Source organism: Thamnophis elegans, chromosome 1, assembly GCF_009769535.1.
Source record: "Thamnophis elegans isolate rThaEle1 chromosome 1, rThaEle1.pri, whole genome shotgun sequence".
NCBI lineage: Eukaryota > Metazoa > Chordata > Lepidosauria > Squamata > Colubridae > Thamnophis > Thamnophis elegans.
This window is the reverse complement of record NC_045541.1, coordinates 140,899,020-140,916,967: the sequence shown is the minus strand read 5'-3', so window position 1 is coordinate 140,916,967 and position 17,948 is coordinate 140,899,020. Positions and strand designations below refer to the sequence as shown.

Sequence of the window (17,948 nt, the reverse complement as noted above, 5' to 3'; positions counted from 1 at the left end):
TTTTTTATGGAATCCCATCAAGTTTTGCAGAACCCTAAATCCCAGATAGCACACAGTTGAAAAAAAATCCTACTCTAAAACAGCTTGGCCTGCTTTAAATCTCTTGTGGAAGCAACAACTGTGTTCCAAGGAACTGTCCAAAGTTCTGCAGAAAACCCCTTTCCCTTTCAGCAGACAGCAGATGCTTACCGTTATTACTTCCATCATGTTGTACAGTATTAGTTAAATGCCTCCAGATATGGTAAATAGCAACTCCATGAACTCTCCAATTATACTGGAATATAAGAATTCCCAACTGCTTTGACTGGGAGAAAATTCTAGAGATTTTATTTTGACACGTGTAAAAAATACCAGGCACAGGTTATATCATAGGATTGTAGATTGGAAAGACTCTTAGTGATCATTTATTTTAGCCCTTCTCGGTGTAGGACCTACTAGAGGAGGGGTCTCCAATTCCCGGGCCATGGGCCATTATTGGAATCAGACCATCTGAGTGGCTGGCCTGTGCACATGCACACATGCATAGCGGCAGTTTAGTGTACATGTGTGCACAGCTCAACTTGCACAAGTGGTGGCCGGTGCACCCACATGTACATGTGCAGTTCAGCTTGTGAAAGCAGTGAGCCAGTTCCCCTCTCCTGCCCCACTGGGCTGTCAAGCCATAAAGAATAGGGACTGCTGTGCTAAAGCATCTCTGACAAATGAAGAAGTCTAGTGAAGAAGAACACACTACTTAATTTAAAAAAGAATTGGTGCACAGCATACATACCCTTAATACAATAGCAGATACAATAGCAGAGTTGGAAGGGAACTTGGAGATCTTCTAGTCCAACTCCCTGCCTAGGCAGGAAACCCAATACCATTCTAGACAAATGGCTATCCAACATCTTCTTAAAGACTTCCAGTGCTGGGGCATTCACAACTTCTGGAGGCAAGCTGTTCCACTGATTAATTGTTCTAACTGTCAGGAAATTTCTCCTCAGTTCTAAGTTGCTTCTCTCCTTGATTAGCTTCCACCCATTGCTTCTTGTTCTACCCTCAGGTAGCTTGGAGAATAGTTTGACACCCTCTTCTTTGTGGCAACCCCTGAGGTATTGGAAGACTGATATCATGTCTCCCCTAGTCCTTCTTTTCATTAAACTAGACCCAAGGATACCCAAGGAAGTTTATACTGGTTTTTACACAGAGTAGTTCTGGTAGCTTAAGATTGTTGGTTCATTTTATTTACTCATGAGCACTATCCACAGTACATCACAGGAGGTGCACTAGCCTGCACTAACTGGCTAAAAGTATGTGGGGACTGTCGGGTCTTCCGGTCTTTCTTCTCTTGACCTTGCCTTGTATCCAGGCAGGGCTGGCGACAGCTCCCTCTTCTCCATTGAACGTTGCGAGCTTTTCCTGCCAGAGTGGTATCTTTTATTTACTTACATTTTTACATGCTCACACTTCATGTGATGGTCTATTTCAAGGTTCCTCCTGACGTCTTGCCCGAATCCCTTTCCTTTAATGTTAATTCATTAGTTCCAGTCCTATTCTTTAGGTCAAAAAAAGAGTGTCTTCTTCTTCTTCCATGGGACAGTTGTTAAAATACTTAATGCTACTGGCACACCTTCCCTCTGTTATCTCCTCTAGGCTGGATCTTTACAGTTTGCTTTATAATGGCTTCAACACTCATTATCTTCATAGCCTCCTCTGAACTTGCTCCAACCTATTACTGTGATGTGAATTTAACAAAATTGTCTTATTGCCTATTACCTGCCAATAGTTTCAGATCCAATGTAGACACATTCACAACAGTTCTCAAGCCCAGTTCTGGAACTATTCAGAAGGCTACGAAATCCTTTAGTATAAGCAACAAATCATTACCTGAAACAGAGCGCATACCCCAAAATAGTCTTGCCAGGTAGCATCTCGATCTCATCTCCCAGCAGCATTTGCTTCCATAGCCTTCCACAGCTGGTTAAATAAACTCAACATACAGTATGATCAGGAGGAAATCCTGTCATCAAAAGAATTTGGAGATATATCTAGTCCAGTGGTTTTCCAGCATACAAAAGGCTCGCTCTTTCTAGTGAAATTGTTTTTTCACGTCTTCTTCAAACAATGTTAACATTGAGCATGGATTCTGATGTCTGGCATCAAACAGAAGCTAAATTGGAAGCATTCGCTTAAATATTGTCAGCATTTTCCAACCTTGTGATTTTACATTATTCCATTTCAACTAAATAAGGAATGAATGCTTTCTAAAATAATTTGTTCAAATATCAGTGAATGTAAAAAAGATGTTTCTGTCTCTACTTTCTCCATTTTTATTAATGTTAACCTATTTTGCAGATGTACTTTTTATTTTGTTTTTCTTCATTATTTTCTCCATAACTTCAGGTTTACATTACCTTTTTTTCTTCTTTTAATAAATTGCTAGAATTTAAAAGAACTCTTTTGTGTTCCAAAACATAAGTTCTTGAACCATATTAAGATAAGAATGAAGAAAAAACAAAGTGAAATTATGATTTTACTTCATACGTTTTTGCTTTCTAATAATTTGGAGAGTTTTTCCCACTGGGTCCCCTCAGACTGGTAACAAAATAAGTTATTGGAGAGCTTTTAGAATAACCTTCCTTGCAGTATGTTAAGAAACTTGGAATATGTAATGAAGAAACAGTTAGTGAACTAGGGTCCAGTAAAAAATGGACTACTGTAATTATACATTGGCATTCAGATTCATTCACAATATCAGGAAGTCTGTAAAATTATTTTAATTGGATCATCAGCTAGTGGCAGTAGAGTAAACCTTTTCTTTAAAAAAAACCCCATCATTTTGTAGCTCAGAAAAATATTATCTGCTCTAATGTTAATCATTAATTCTTTGAATGTTATTTTTAATTATTGTTGCTTGACTCATAGGTGCATTGTATATATCATATTTGCACTGCACAAATGTACTGCTCATTTTAAGTTGCTGTCAGATCTGAGTCATGGCCAAAAAAAGAAGATAGATCAGAATAAAAACAGTTCCTATCATATGACTATTTGTGCAACATGCCTATTCAAGATGAAATGTACCATAGTTGACTCAATTAATTTAATTTTCTGGATTCACACAAAATACCAAATCACTTCACGTGGCTGCATTAAGCTAAAATGTAATTAGCTAGTTTATGGGTTAATATGGTAGGAGAACATAGCCATTGATTGGTATTTTAAGCTGCCGTGTTTTTAACTGGTATCTTAGCAGATGTCACCAGTAGGCCAACTTGGCCTGTGCTTTGAAGCTACACAGGGTCTGCCTAGGACTGCTTAATGCTTGGATGGGAGGCCACAAGTAAACTGGACTGACAAATAAATATCTATACATTCTAGAACAGTGATGGCTAACCCTTTTTGTCATCGACTGCAGAAAGCACGTGCACCCGCACACATAAAGCAATGTGTGTGTGTCACCCACATGCACTCCCCCATACCCCATGCATGCACATGCCTGCCCTTCCCCCGCACATGCGCATGTGATCCACCCATGCTCCTCCCTTCCCCACACATGCATATGTGCCCCTCCCATGCCCCATTTTAGGCCTAGTAGGCCTCCCTGCAGCCTCCTGGGAGCAAAAGCAGGCCACGGGGAGAGCACAGCCCATCCCGCACCCCGTTTTGGGCCTAGGACACCCTGCAGTCTCCTGGGAGCAAAAACGGGCCGCGGAGGGGCCACACCACACCTCCCACACCTGACGCGCATGCATGGCAGAGACCTAAAACCAGCTGATCGGTGAGAGGCACCCATGCATGAACAGTGGAGCTGAGCTGGGGTGACAACTTGCATGCCCTCTGTGTGCCACCTGTGGCAGGCATGCTATAGGTTCACCATCACAGTTCTAGAATAATGCAAAGTCAGATGACTTGTATTATTGCCAAGAAAGTGACAAAGGCTCAGCTGCCCAACTCAAAGGCAATTTTACAGGGCTACCAGATTTGGACTACAAAACTCCAGACAACCATTAGTTGACAGCACAGAAATAAAGAAAATCTCTCATTCAGGTTTTTGCAAGACTAGATCTTGAGCTTTTAGTGAAGGGGGCAACAAATGAGCATTTATTTATTCAATCAGTTTGTATAGCTGTCCAACTCAGCATGTCATTCTGGGAGGTGGGCAATAACAAAATAAAAATCACAACAAATACAAAATGTAAAATACATAGCAGTCAAGGAAGTATTATAGCTCAATCACTAACATATCCAAGAGATAGGTCTCTTCACATACTTAGAACTCCAGGGCTGGCTATAGAACCAATAAATAAAAAATAAATTAATTTAAAATTAATTGAAATTAAGGAAAAGTTGCATGAAAAAGTTTGTAATGAGAATCTTTTTTTAAAAGAAAATGACATTAAGATTATCAGGATGTGCAGGAGATCTTGCCAGGAGATTGTGCTAATGGGATTAACCAAAACGCATAATTCAAAAATGTATTGTTTTAGGATTGTGCTTTTTTCCTCTCTTAAGAAATATAAAGATACATTGCTGCTTTATAAAGGTATATTTTAAAGGTTACAATCTGATCTATATAGTGTAAGTGCCACTGAAAGCACCACAGTAATCATTGCATTGATTCGTTAAATTAATTCTTGAGCATTTGTCTTTTGAAAACATCATTTTCAGAAGTGACTTTTCTCTTACACATTTATTATTGCAAGTATAATAACATCTAATAACTAATATGTGAAATAGTTATAAATAGCTTCTGGCTATTCTGTGGATTTGCTCGTTCATACATTTATATTCCATTCTGAGGTCCTAAAAAACCCATTCCTGTCACATCTCACATAAGAAACCAAATCAAATCAAGTCAAACAAAAATAACAAAACTGAGACCCAAATACAGTACACAGTACAATCTTGTCTTTGGGGGCCTCTGAAGCCGAGGTGGCGCAGTGGTTAGGGTGCAGTACTGCAGGCCACTTCAGCTGACTGTTATCTGCAGTTCAGCGGTTCTAATCTCACCGGCTCAAGGTTGACTCAGCCTTCCATCCTTCCGAGGTGGGTGAAATGAGGACCCGGATTGTTGGGGGCGATATGCTGACTGTAAACCGCTTAGAGAGGGCTGAAAGCCCTATGAAGCGGTATATAAGTCTAACTGCTATTGCTATTGCTATTGCTATGTTGCATTTCAACTCACATAACTACCAGCTACCAAGTCCAAGACCACTTAGACTAAGAACTGGGTACATTAATACCCTATATCTGCGATGGCGAACCTATGGCACCTATGTGGAGCCCTGTTGCCTGGCACAAGCAGTGTCACCCCTTCCTCTTCTGGATTTCTGGCGCACATGCAAATGTGACAATCAGCTGGACTTTGAGCACGTGGCAGTGCTGGAAACTTTGGAGGCTGGGCCTCCTTCAGGTACTGTCGACCGGGCAATGCCGGTTGGCGACTACTCGGGGGAGGTCTTTCTCTGTAGCTGCTCCGGCTCTGTGGAATGATCTACCCACAGAGATCCGGACACTTCCCACTCTCTCGGCCTTCCGTAAAGCCACTAAAACCTGGCTGTTCCGGCAGGCCTGGGGCTGTTGACCCCAAATACGGTCCAGACCCACTTAGAATGGAGTGCATGGTGTGTTTTAAATCTATGTTTTTAAAATCTATCTTTTCTTTTCTTCCATTCTTTTTTTGATTTACTTTGTATTGTAAGCTGCCCGGAGTCCTACGGGATTGGGCGGCATACAAATGTTATTAAACTTTAAACTTTAAATGTGTGCCAACTAGCTGATTGGTGCACACTCACCAATACCCAGAAGACTTGCTGGCCACCACGCAGGTACATGCTGGAAACCAGAAGTTCATTTTCCAGTGCATGCATGCCCCCTGGGTAGCTCCTCTATTGGGTAACAGCCGCAATGAGCATGTGCTCCCTTTTTGGTACTCGGTGTGGAAAAGGTTGACCAACATTGCCCTATACATCTGGAGAATTATTGATTGGGGAAAGCTGGCATGATCTACCAGTACACAAAAGAATGCTGCATGGGGCTAGCAATTGATGGAATGGTGCATCCAAATCCAGAGAGGAAAACTACTAATACTTGAGAACTGAAGCGCCTAACAATTTCCCTGCCTGTCTTCATTACTTTTCCCATTTCTCTTCTTTTTCTACATACTTAAACTGAATCTGGAGAAATATTGCTCAGCTTAAACAAAAATGCAGGTGCTATGCAAAACCCAATGTTTTTCTATCAGAAACAGCACTGCTGGTGTTATGTTATCTTTCTTCTCTTCTTCGTCCATAAATCACATTTATAAGCTACTCAAATCACAGCAATTCTGCAGGGCATGGATTGTAAGAAGAAAGTGGGCTAGAGAGAAATTTTTTTCATCCTGAAAACTTCAGAAATTAGATTCATCAAATAAGATTGAGTGAAAGTAGATTTAGGCAGGTGGCTGCAAGTCGTTTTTCAAATAACATATAACAAACTTACACAATGTTTTGTTAGAAGATATCATTATGGTAATCACATTAGGTAGCATAGATAATTTGAAGCGGGGATTAAGCCAGTTCATCTACAGTTATTAATCATGGGGTAAACAGTATCTATATATGTAAAAGTTGAATGGCAGGAAATCAACATTGTGTGAATAAATCACACAGGACAACTCTTGCCTCTGTGTTATCTTGTGGGTTTCCCAAAAGCAGTTAGCTGGTCACCAATGGAAACAAAATGCTGAACTAAAAGGGATCCTAATGTAATCTTGCATGGCTACACATACACACACACACACACATACCACAGCTGATGTTCCTCCATATAGAAACTCTGAAATGCAAGAAGTCAGTACTCAGAAGAAAAAAAATCTGTCTTTTAAGCTTCCTTGATTGCTCTTTAAGAAACTAAACAGTCAATGGACAGGGAAAATACACCTAAGTATAGAACTCTGGCAAAACCCCAAAGCTGGAATCTGTGCTTGGTAATATTAATGGAACTGATGAGGCTTTCTCTGGAGAGTAGATGCCATTTTCATTTACTGAGGAATCGGGAGTCATTATGCTTTCTTGGTTTTCTAAAAAGTCAATCTATGCTCTGCTATATGAATGTTAAGACCCCAGCTAAAATAATGATTGGATTTATTATTTTGAGGAGTACTTTGTACTGTGCCTTCTTAAATGTCTGTTTTGATGTTGCTTTTATTACTGTTTGTCCCTTTTATATGGGTAAGCTCCCTTGGGAGAGCTTTTCACCATAAATGTAGGCCAGAAATATTTTAAATAAATGAAAATGTCATCTCTTATTATTGAACTCTTTTGAAAAACCACTTCCTGATTCTTCTTGGATTGTCAAGAATATTAGAACTGAACTTCTACTTGGCAGGGGGCTGGGATAGATGCACTTTATAAAAACACAAAACTCAAAAATTACTTATTCTCCTCTCAATAGCTGTCAAACCAAAGTAGAAAGTATAACCATCAAAAGTAGTTATGCCAGAATAAGAATTATAACATTAATCTGACACACTAACAAAGGCCTCCTAAATTCAACTACTTTGAAAAAACATCTGCCTTCCCCCCCAAAAAAATATGATAACAATATAATGGCAGCCCTTTTCCCATCATTCAGACATCTCTGTTTCTAAATAGTTTTCAAATACATGTTTTCATTTTTTAAAAATCCAAATGTGGAAGTTAATTTATAAGACTGTCAACCCCAATAATACAGAAATAACCATATGCTGAAAAGTGTAGGTGTTTGTTTGGCTCTGTGCAACTAAAACAAAGGCATGAAAAGAAAAGATGCACCATTTCAACTTTCCTCAGTACGTAGATGATACAACCAATTGCAACAGAGAAGAGTTTCCCTGCAATTCACCATGAAGGTTTTAGCATATTTTGTGTCCCTGGAAATGTACCTTTTCTCCCGGCTGTGCAATCTTTCCAATTCTCTGACAGTTCTCCCTCACCAGTTTATGCATTCATTAACCCAGCTTCCTGCCCGGCACAATCTTCCAATTCTGCTGCAGGTCTTGCCACAATAAGATAGAAGTGAACGGTATCTTTATTTCTTACCTGGCTCTGTGCAGTTCTTTTTGTGTGATTCATTATGTGATGCCATCAGTTTTCTATTCCTCCATAATTCTGACAGAACACTTTGGTTGACAACAGCTGACTCTTGTCCTGCACAAAGACAGACACTGCATTTGTAAGGGCAAAAAGGACTTTGGGTTATCCATATAGATAATTTTTTTTCTATTAGAAAACCATAATTTGAGGCTAAAATAGAAGTTGCCTCCTACTGAATCAAACCATTAATACATCTATCATCGGGAATTCTCCACCATATTAGCTGGAAAGGAGTCTCTGATCATTTTTTGATACATATAAATTATATATGGACTGGTGCATATTAGAGAAAAATCCCAGAACAAGAGGGAAGATAGGAGGGTGACAAGGAAGAAAGGCAAAAAGTGCTGTAGTAATTGCAGTATTGGCTTCAGAAATCAGGATGTGCAATGAAGGTATTTTTGTGACCTTGTACTAATAGAATATAGAATATTCTTTATTGGCCAAGTGTGATCAGACACACAAGGAATTTGTCTCCAGTGCATAAGCTCTCAGTATACACACAAGCAACAAAGTGATAACTCATAAGATACAAAGCCCTCATGTAGAGTTGTGAAAAAGTAAGATTTGACCATTAGTACTAATAATATGCAGAAAGTTCCATCCTGATCATGTGAGTGCTCAGCACAGCCCAGTTAATCATTTAACCGTAATGAGCAATAATGCAACATGGTAGACAAACATGGGACTATCTACGGAGGGACATCCAGGCATAGAATCAAAGAATCTCAGAGTCTTTTCTTAGCTGCTGCTCAGGGCAGGAATCTAACAGGCAAATGGCTGTTCAACCTTTGATTGAAAACCTCCACAGTGATGAAACACCCCCAACTCCAGGAGATAGACTGTTCCACTGCTAAACGGTTTTAGGTCCAAAAAGAACCATCCAGATGATCTGAATTAGACGGACATTCAGGAGAAGCCTGAAAGCTTGTCTTTACACTGCGACATGAAGCTCCACCCCCCGGGTATTGTGTCATTCTTGACAAACACAGCAACCTTAGCTTAAAAGATTTCTCCTCTCTGATAAAATTTCAAAAGGACATCTGTACGTTCTTTTATCTTTTATTTTTAGAGTTTGTATCTTTTTCTGTAAAGCTTCCAAACCCATTGGTTCTTGTCCTACCCTCGGCATATCGCCCCCACAGTCTGGGTCCTCATTTCACCCACCTCGGAAGGATGGAAGGCTGAGTCAACCTTGAGCCAGTGAGATTTGAACCGCTGAACTGCAGATAACAGTCAGCTGAAGTGGCCAGCAGTACTGCACCCTAACCACTGCGCCACCTCGGCTCTTTACTTATTTAAGAATAAGTTCACACCCTTGTCCTTGGAACCCAGTCCTCCATGTTTTGGAAGTCCCTTAGTCTTCTTTTCTTTAGACTAAATACAGCCACTTTCTTTAACTGTTGTTTACAGGATACAGCTTCCAAAGCCCTTACCATCTTTGTTGAATGCTCTTTGTATTCTTCCTGGTTCTTCAGCTTTCTTTTTGTATTATAGCAACAAAACCTGCATACAACACAGGCAGTCCTCATTTATTGACAGTAATTGAGACTAGGAACTTCATCACTCTGCAATGTGGTCATAAGGCATGGTGTCATTTGATCACACTGACTTACAATGGCAGTTATGGGATTACCTTTTGTGTCCTCCTGCCACTTTCCCCATTGATTTTGCTTGTCAGAGGGCAGCAGCCATGATTGCAAAGGGCAATTACCTGACCATGGGGCGCTTCAATGCCATCACTGAAAGCTGGTCACTCAGCGGCCAAATCATGATCATATGACAATAGAGACACTGTAACAGCCACAAATATGAGGTGTCGTCATAAATAAACCTCTTCCGGGCCACAATTTGGAACAGTCGCTGAATTCATTTTCATTTCATTTCATTTTTCATTTTATTTGTCTTGTATGCTGCCCACTCCCAGAGGACTCTGGGCGGCTCACAACAGACAAGGGAAAGGGGATAAATAGACAAGACAACACTTTAAAAAAAGACGCAACATTCACAATTTCCGTGGGGCTGGATGTTTCACAAGCCCCCCGGCCTGCTGGAGCAGCCAGGATTTGGTGGCTTTGCGGAAGGCCAGGAGGGTAGTAAGGGTCCGTATCTCCACAGGGAGGTCATTCCAGAGGGCTGGAGCTGCAACAGAGAAGGCTCTCCCCCGGGGAGTCGCCAGCCGACATTGGCTGGCAGATGGAATCCGGAGGAGACCTAACATGTGAGATCTTATCGGTCTGAGGGAGGTAATCGGCAGGAGGCGGTCTCTCAGGTACCCAGGTCCGATGCCATGTAGGGCTTTATAGGTAGCAACCAGCACCTTGAAGTGGATTCGGAGACTAATGGGTAGCCAGTGCAGCTCGCGGAGGATAGGTGTGACGTGGGTGTACCTAGGTGCACCCACAATCGCTCGCGCTGCTGCATTCTGGACTAACTGAAGTCTTCGAACACTCTTCAAGGGCAGCCCCATGTAGAGCGTGTTACAGTAGTCCAGTCTTGAGGTCACAAGGGCGTGAGTGACTGTCTGAAGGGCCTCCCGATCCAGGTAGGGTCGCAATTGGTGCACCAGGTGAACCTGGGCAAAGGTCCCCCTGGTCACAGCTGACAGATGGTGTTCTAAAGTCAGCTGGGGATCCAGGAGGACTCCCAAATTGCGAACCCTCTCTGAGGGGCGTATAATTTCACCCCACAGCCTGAGAGATGGAATAGTTGGACAATCTTTGGGAGGGAACATCAGAAGCCACTCGGTCTTGTCTGGATTGAGTGCCAACTTGTTTGCTCCCATCCAGACCCTAACAGCCTCCAGGCACTGGCACATCACTTTTACTGCTTCGGTGAGTTGGCATGGGGCGGACAGATACAGCTGCGTATCATCCGCGTATTGGTATTTAATCCCGTGCCGGCGTATGATCTCACCCAGTGGCTTCATGTAGATGTTAAATAGGAGGGGGGACAGGACCGAACCCTGAGGCATCCCATAGTTGAGGGGCCTTGGGGTCGACCTCTGCCCTCCGACCAACACCAACTGCAACCTGCCCGAGAGGTAGGAGGACCACCGGAGGATGGTGCCTCCCACTCCCACCTCTCGCAACTGTCGCAGAAGGATAGCAATAGCAATAGCAATAGCAGTAGACTTATATACCGCTTCATAGGGCTTTCAGCCCTCTCTAAGCGGTTTACAGAGAGTCAGCATATTGCCCCCAACAATCTGGGTCCTCATTTTACCCACCTCGGAAGGATGGAAGGCTGAGTCAACCCTGAGCCGGTGAGATTTGAACCGCTGAACTGCTGATCTAGCAGTAGCCTGCAGTGCTGCATTTAACCACTGCGCCACCTTGGCTCTTATACCATGGTCGATGGTATCGAAGGCCGCTGAGAGGTCAAGGAGCACAAGGATAGAGGGGTGACCCCTATCCCTGGCTCGCCAGAGATCATCGATCAGCGCGACCAAAGCAGTTTCTGTGCTGTAACCAGGCCTGAAACCTGATTGATAGGAATCTAGATAATCAGTTTTATCCAAGGACCGTCGGAGTTGAGAGGCCACCACTTTCTCAACAACCTTCCCAACGAAGGGAAGGTTGGAAACTGGACGATAGTTGCTCAAAATGGCTGGGTCCAGAGACGGTTTCTTCAGGAGGGGTCTTACCACCGCATCCTTTAGGAGGGGTGGGAAGATTCCCTCCCGGAGAGAGGTGTTAACTATTGTCTGGATCCAGCCGCGTGTCACCTCTCTGCTGGTCGAGACCAGCCAGGAGGGGCACGGGTCCAGTATACAAGTGGAGGCACTCACCGCTCCCATGGCCTTGTCCACTTCCTCAGGAGAAGCAAGTTGAAACTGAATCCATAAAGTATGCTCAAGACCTTCCCCCGGTACCTTGGCTGGTACTGTGCAATTGGAGTCCAGCTCTGTCCGAATCCGAGCGACTTTATCCGTTAAATACTGAACAAATTCCTCAGCTCTACCTTGTAAAGGGTCATCTGCATCCCTCCCTTTCAAGAGGGAGCGGGTTATTCTAAACAAGGTGGCTGGGCGCAATTCAGCGGATGCAATAAGGGCGGCAAAATGCGAACATTTCACCGCCCGTATTGCCACAAGATAGGCTCTGATAAAGGATCTCATCAGTGCTCGGTCTGACTCAGATTTACTGGCCCTCCAGCGGCACTCTAGGCGTCTCTTTTGGCGCTTCATCTCCCAGAGCTCCTCGGTGAACCAAGGGGCCCTCCTGGATCCGCTGCTTCAGAGAGGTCGCAAAGGCACAATCCGGTTTAGAACCCCCGCCGCCGCTGTATTCCAGGCAGCGACTAAGGACTCCACCAGATTGTGGACGATAGTGTCAGGTATTTCTCCAAGCACCGTCTGAAATCCCATAGGGTCCATCAGGCGCCTGGGGCGGAACCACCTAATCGGTTCCCCCTCCCTACATTGGGGGATTGGTTTCCGAAAGTTGAATGAGTGACCATTGGTTTCCGAAAGTCGAATGAGTGACCATTAAACAAGGACTAGAATATCTGTATTGCAGGTACGGTTTGATTAGTAAAACTTTCTCATGCTTATTCTGTGGTCTAAAGTTCCAGCTCCCTCTTCGAATACTATTGCTAAAACAGGTACTATGTACCTTGTACCTGTGCATCTGGTTTTTCTTACCTAAATGCAGAACCTCACATTTCTCAACCTCACAGATTTTTGGATGATGTTCAAGACTATTGAGATCCTTCTGAACCTTGAACCTTCTTCTGAGATAAAAGCAATCCCACCTTTCTTTGTGTCATTTGTTGAGTATCCTTCTATTCCCTCATCTAAAATATTTATACAAATGTTGAAGAACTCTTAATAGCATTAAAAAAAAATCAGGTCTATATTCCTCAATGATAGTGCCCAGCACAAACAAAATTGGCAGAAAATAAGAACAATAACAACAAAAATAAAATAATTTAAGAAATGGGAGGAAAATGAACATTTGCTTCACTGTTCTCCTTCAGTTCAACAGCCAGGCCACACAGAAGTAATAAAACAATCTACACAAGACTTGTATTGTTCTCAGTTAATTGATGGTTACTTCAAGAATCTCTTTCAAGTATACTATGCAGAGACAATTTCAAATAAGCCTTTATTCTAAAGATGCCCAGTAGGAACCTGTCCTTTAAATTCTCATAGAAATGCTAGCTTTAGAAGCAGAGTAATATAGGCCCCCTGGGCTCATTCATACAGGTCAGGCTTAGAAAATAAAATGGGAAAAGTTCATGAGGTGGGATTAATATCTTGTAATTTAGCAATCTTACAGTTGTATAACTGAAAAAGCAAAAGATAAAAAAATACCTGTAATGCAATGCACTTATCATGGAATAGTTACAATCTTATCAATGGCAGTGATTCACTTAACAACTGCATCAAGGAAAGTCGTAACATGGGGCAAAATTCACTTAACAAATATTTCACTTAACAATTAGAAATTTTGGGCTCAGTTGTGATGGTAAATTGAGGATTACCTGTACTATCCCCTGCTCCTTAGAGATAGTAAATCTTACAGTCTAACACATCTGGGACACATCACATTGGGAAAAGCAAATAAGTTGCCAATGTTTACATGTCACTGCTGGCCAAGTGAGCGACCTCAACTACTGATAGCCTCATCTTGTGTGCTGGGAAAGCACAATCTCTGGTGACCTAGTCAGTTGGGAGCAACCATTTTCAAAATTCTCCCAGGATCTGGCCAAAGGTGTTGAGTGACTGCCATTTCTCTGTTTTGTTTTTTAATCAGAGCAATTTTTTTTTAAAAAAAATCCACAGTGGTCTGGTGCATAGAGAGTCAGAGAGATGACCTTGAAGAAAGTCTCCAGAGACTGTTGAGAAGCACCAGGTGCAAATAAAACAGGTGTTAAGTCAGACAGGTAAGAGGGCATTACAAAATGACTCTGACTAGCTTCCCCTTCTTGCCTTCCAGACTCCTTGATATAAGAGGGAAGGGAGGGAAGATACAAGCAGGCTTGCAAGATTCTTTATTACATAGTAGCTTATCTCAGTACAGTTCTAGTCTTCTGGTAGAGTCTATTTTTTATGTGGACCATCTTCAAGGACTGACAGGTTATTTTTTTCTAGTTCAAAATTGGTGAGACATGGTCAACCCCTTTATTTTATTCCTTTGTTTTACCCCATGCAGGCTGTGGAAAAGCAAAAAAATAAGATGATGACAGACATCTAATTCCTAGAAAAGTCTCCTTCTCATAGATCTATCTAGGATTTGGACTCAGATGGAGCAGATAATCCCCTGATCTAAGATTGTGGGTTGTGGGAATAAGGCCAATGTTTTTTTTTTCTTTTTACATTCTTCTTTCCTCTTAACAACTTCTTCATACAGTATGTGAGAGGGTAGAAATATGTCACTAAGACTGAAATTAAAAATTGATTACTAAAAAAATAGGAGACAAGTATAGAATCCCAGCATCTATCAAACAAAAAAGAAGGAAGGAAGGAAGGAAGGAAGGAAGGAAGGAAGGAAGGAAGGAAGGAAAGTCTTCACAAATATTACTAAAGTTCACAATAGGTGAATCTAAATTTTGTAATGGAGTCATATTTATACCTATGTCCTCCACTTTCCTTTATATGGAAAAAGTTTCAGCATCAATATTTTTTTAAATCCAGTGAAAATAACCAAGAAACCAGATGATGGGATGATATAGGGTTTCCTGCCTGAACAACTCTGTTATTCTATTCTGTTAAATCTGTCATATACATTCATCCCAAGAACCTAGGATGTCATAATGCATCATCAGAGTATATGTGTAGTTTCAAACAGTGTGGCTTTTATAATTGACAGATGGAAATTTTGCTAATGTAGATTTTCTAAATGCCATCCAACAGCTTTTGGAATGGCACCCAGTGTGCTGATAATAACTATTAATAATATTATTTATGTGAGTCCACACTTCAGTGCAATATAGCATGGAAGATCTTTTCCTGATAACCTGGAAAAATGTCTAGATGCTACCAACAAGCTGTTCATTTTCCTGTGTTAAAACCTTTACTTCTCTAGTAAAGGCCTGATATAAAGAGAAGCAGCGTGGCATTTAAGTTATACCACTGAGAACTGAGTAGTGAGTGATACTTTCCAAAGAGAATAGGATTCATGGAATTGATTGATCCACTTAATTTCTTTGTGAAAGGGCTTTGGGATTCTTGTTTGATCACATGCCTAAGAGATGAGAATATTACATTATTTCTAGATCATCCTTGTATAACATAAGCCAGTGATGGTGAACCAAACCAGAATGTGCATGCATGTATGTCTTTGTACACACCGGAGCACTGGAAACTTGAAGACCAGCTGGCCGGTGTGTGCATGCCTGTTTTTTGGCCCTTTTCGGTTCATTTCTTGGGCTGTTTTCAGGCCATTTTCATGCTGTTTTCAGGCCAAAACAACCCCAAAACAGCGTGAAAACGGCCTGAAAAATGGCCTGTTTTCCTGTGCTCCGGCGCCCACATAGACCAGCTGGCCAGCACACATGTGCATGCCGGAAACCAGAAGAGCATCTGGTGATGGCGCGTGTGCCTACAGAGAGGGCTCTGCGTGCCAGCTGTGGCATGAGTGCCACAGGTTCACCATCACGGACATAAGCCAATATATCTTTACCGGGAAGCCAGTTTTACTACGTTTGACCAAACATATTCCATATTCAGCCTGTCTGAATGAGAGAAACCACACAAAAAGTAGTTTATATTATTCAGTGACTACATATACCACATTTTTTCTTAAGGCAGCTTTTGATGCTGTATTTTTCCCCATCACCTATTATTAGTGAAATGATAATGGGAGTCCTGGCTAGCCCAAGATAAGAAAAACTGTTAGTCTCAGCTGTACAGGTCATTCCTTTAATAGCCACCTGGCAGCAAAACAGTTGAGCAAAGTAGTGTTTCCTACTTCTTATTAGAGTGAAACCACTGTACCTGCCAATTCTCTCTTTTTTTAAAAAGTTATTTTGGTGTGTCCTCTTAACAGCCTCTTTTAATTTAGAGGATTGGCTATAGTGCAGGGAGATAACATATCTTTTAGAACATGACAGATCTTCCTAGCTTCTGATCTCGTAGACTCTCATCAAACTCCATAGAAGAGACATCAAAAGTCCATAGCTGATCATTTCTAAACATTGAATGGCAACCTTACTTACTTTCAACCTGCCCATTTTGGAACATATACAAAAGGAACAGCATAAAAGAAACAGAAAACACGGGAGTGGTGCAATTTCTGTTCACCAGCTTTATGTAACTCAGTTGGCAAAGGACTCTCCCAAAGGGGGGATGGAGTGCATTAAATACAATCATCATCGTTTTCCAGAACACATCTCCCATGTTGAGAGCTCACTTAAAGGGACTGTTGGCTTTCTGGTATCAATAAATGCAACAGTCACAAATAATTACTTGCAATAGCAACCAACATGATACCGCAGATATTTCTTTTCCTCTGCTCTTCCTTTAATTTCTTAATGAGTATTAATTCAATTCATTAACGTTATTATACAATCATGAAACTCATTCCACAGTGACATCCTAACCCATACCACTTGGAGAAATGTGGTTCAATTACTAAGTATCTCCAGTTTGATCTTCAGATTCACTTTGGTTTAGACATTGCATGTGTAAGTCACATGAACAATTCTAAAATGAATACATATTAATATAGGGTTTTTTTCCCCTAGGAAAAAAGTACACAAATCTTCTTGGTATTACAGACTGCTACTTGTTAAAACAAAATTACAGCTCTGTGTTATCTGCTAAACAATAATGAATCCCTTATGTATTGGTTGCCCTTGAGATCAATGACCCTCCCCCTCCCCAGTTTTTGCCTGAAATATAATTCACAGCTCTACACTGTAGATCAAGAAGTAGGGCACATCCTTTCAATAAGTAATACTGTAATGCTAAAAATACTTATTTAGGAAAATATCAGAAACTTCAAAATATATGGAAGGATCGTAAGGACCAGCTAGAACACTGCTACTGCATTGACAATAGCTCAAGCATCAAAATAAAACAAAACCATAAGGAAGTACTTATTGTACACAGATCATTTACGAAACTGCTGTGGGTCACTTGCACATTATTCAAATGGATTACACAAACCTATTGGGCATGGTCACTATTATGACAGCTGCACTGAACTTTCACGGGCCACAACAGGTGAAACCTCTTGGTTGTATGTTTCCCAGAGAGTACCTCACCGAACAAGGAACAGGGAAGCAGGCCATTCGATGCAGCACTGAAATTCAGTCACCAAGAACCATTCCCTGCTGAATCAAATGGCAAAAATCACTGTCACCTGAACAGATTGGCAAGAATGACATACAAGAGGCAGAGGTGCCCTATTTATACCACATTAGCTGTTTCTTCCAGCTTCCCTCTTCCATAGCCATAGGAATATGTGTGCAATCCACCTGCATATCCTAGAGGTCACTAGACACAAATGCAAACGCACACACACAACATACACATACACACACAGAGGGCCACCCGCCCACCTACCTAGCTTAGCCATGCACCAAACGAAAAAGAGGATCCCGCAGACGAAGCCCAGCTGTTGCAGCAGCATCTCCCGCCTCTTGCGAACTTTCCTCAGTTTGGCGAGCGGAGGCTTCGAGGGGACGCTCGGCGGCGGGACCTCCAGCCCCATGGCGAGCCGGGGCGGCTGAGGACGTCCTCGGGGCGGGGTGGGGGGGCTGCGGGAAGGCGAGTAGGAGGCGAGGCAGGTCCTCGCGACTTGGCCGGAGGGGCTCACTCGCAGGGGATCCCCGCGGAGGGTTTCATAACCACGACCAAGGACGACGCGCACCTCCGAGAAAGGGAGGGAATCCCGCGAG

The 17,948-nt window shown here is 42.1% G+C and overlaps 1 protein-coding gene across 1 annotated transcript in view; it reads right to left on the bottom strand.

Annotated features, from left to right (window-relative positions):
- SLC24A4 (solute carrier family 24 member 4) overlaps nucleotides 1-17,713 on the bottom strand; it is a 128,794-nt gene extending 111,081 nt beyond the window's left edge. The window contains 2 exon segments of the mRNA XM_032235793.1: nucleotides 8,046-8,153; nucleotides 17,614-17,713. Of these exon segments, the coding sequence (XP_032091684.1) occupies nucleotides 8,046-8,153; nucleotides 17,614-17,680 (175 nt within the window). The 5' untranslated portion in view covers nucleotides 17,681-17,713.
- Nucleotides 17,714-17,948: the final 235 nt, after the last annotated feature.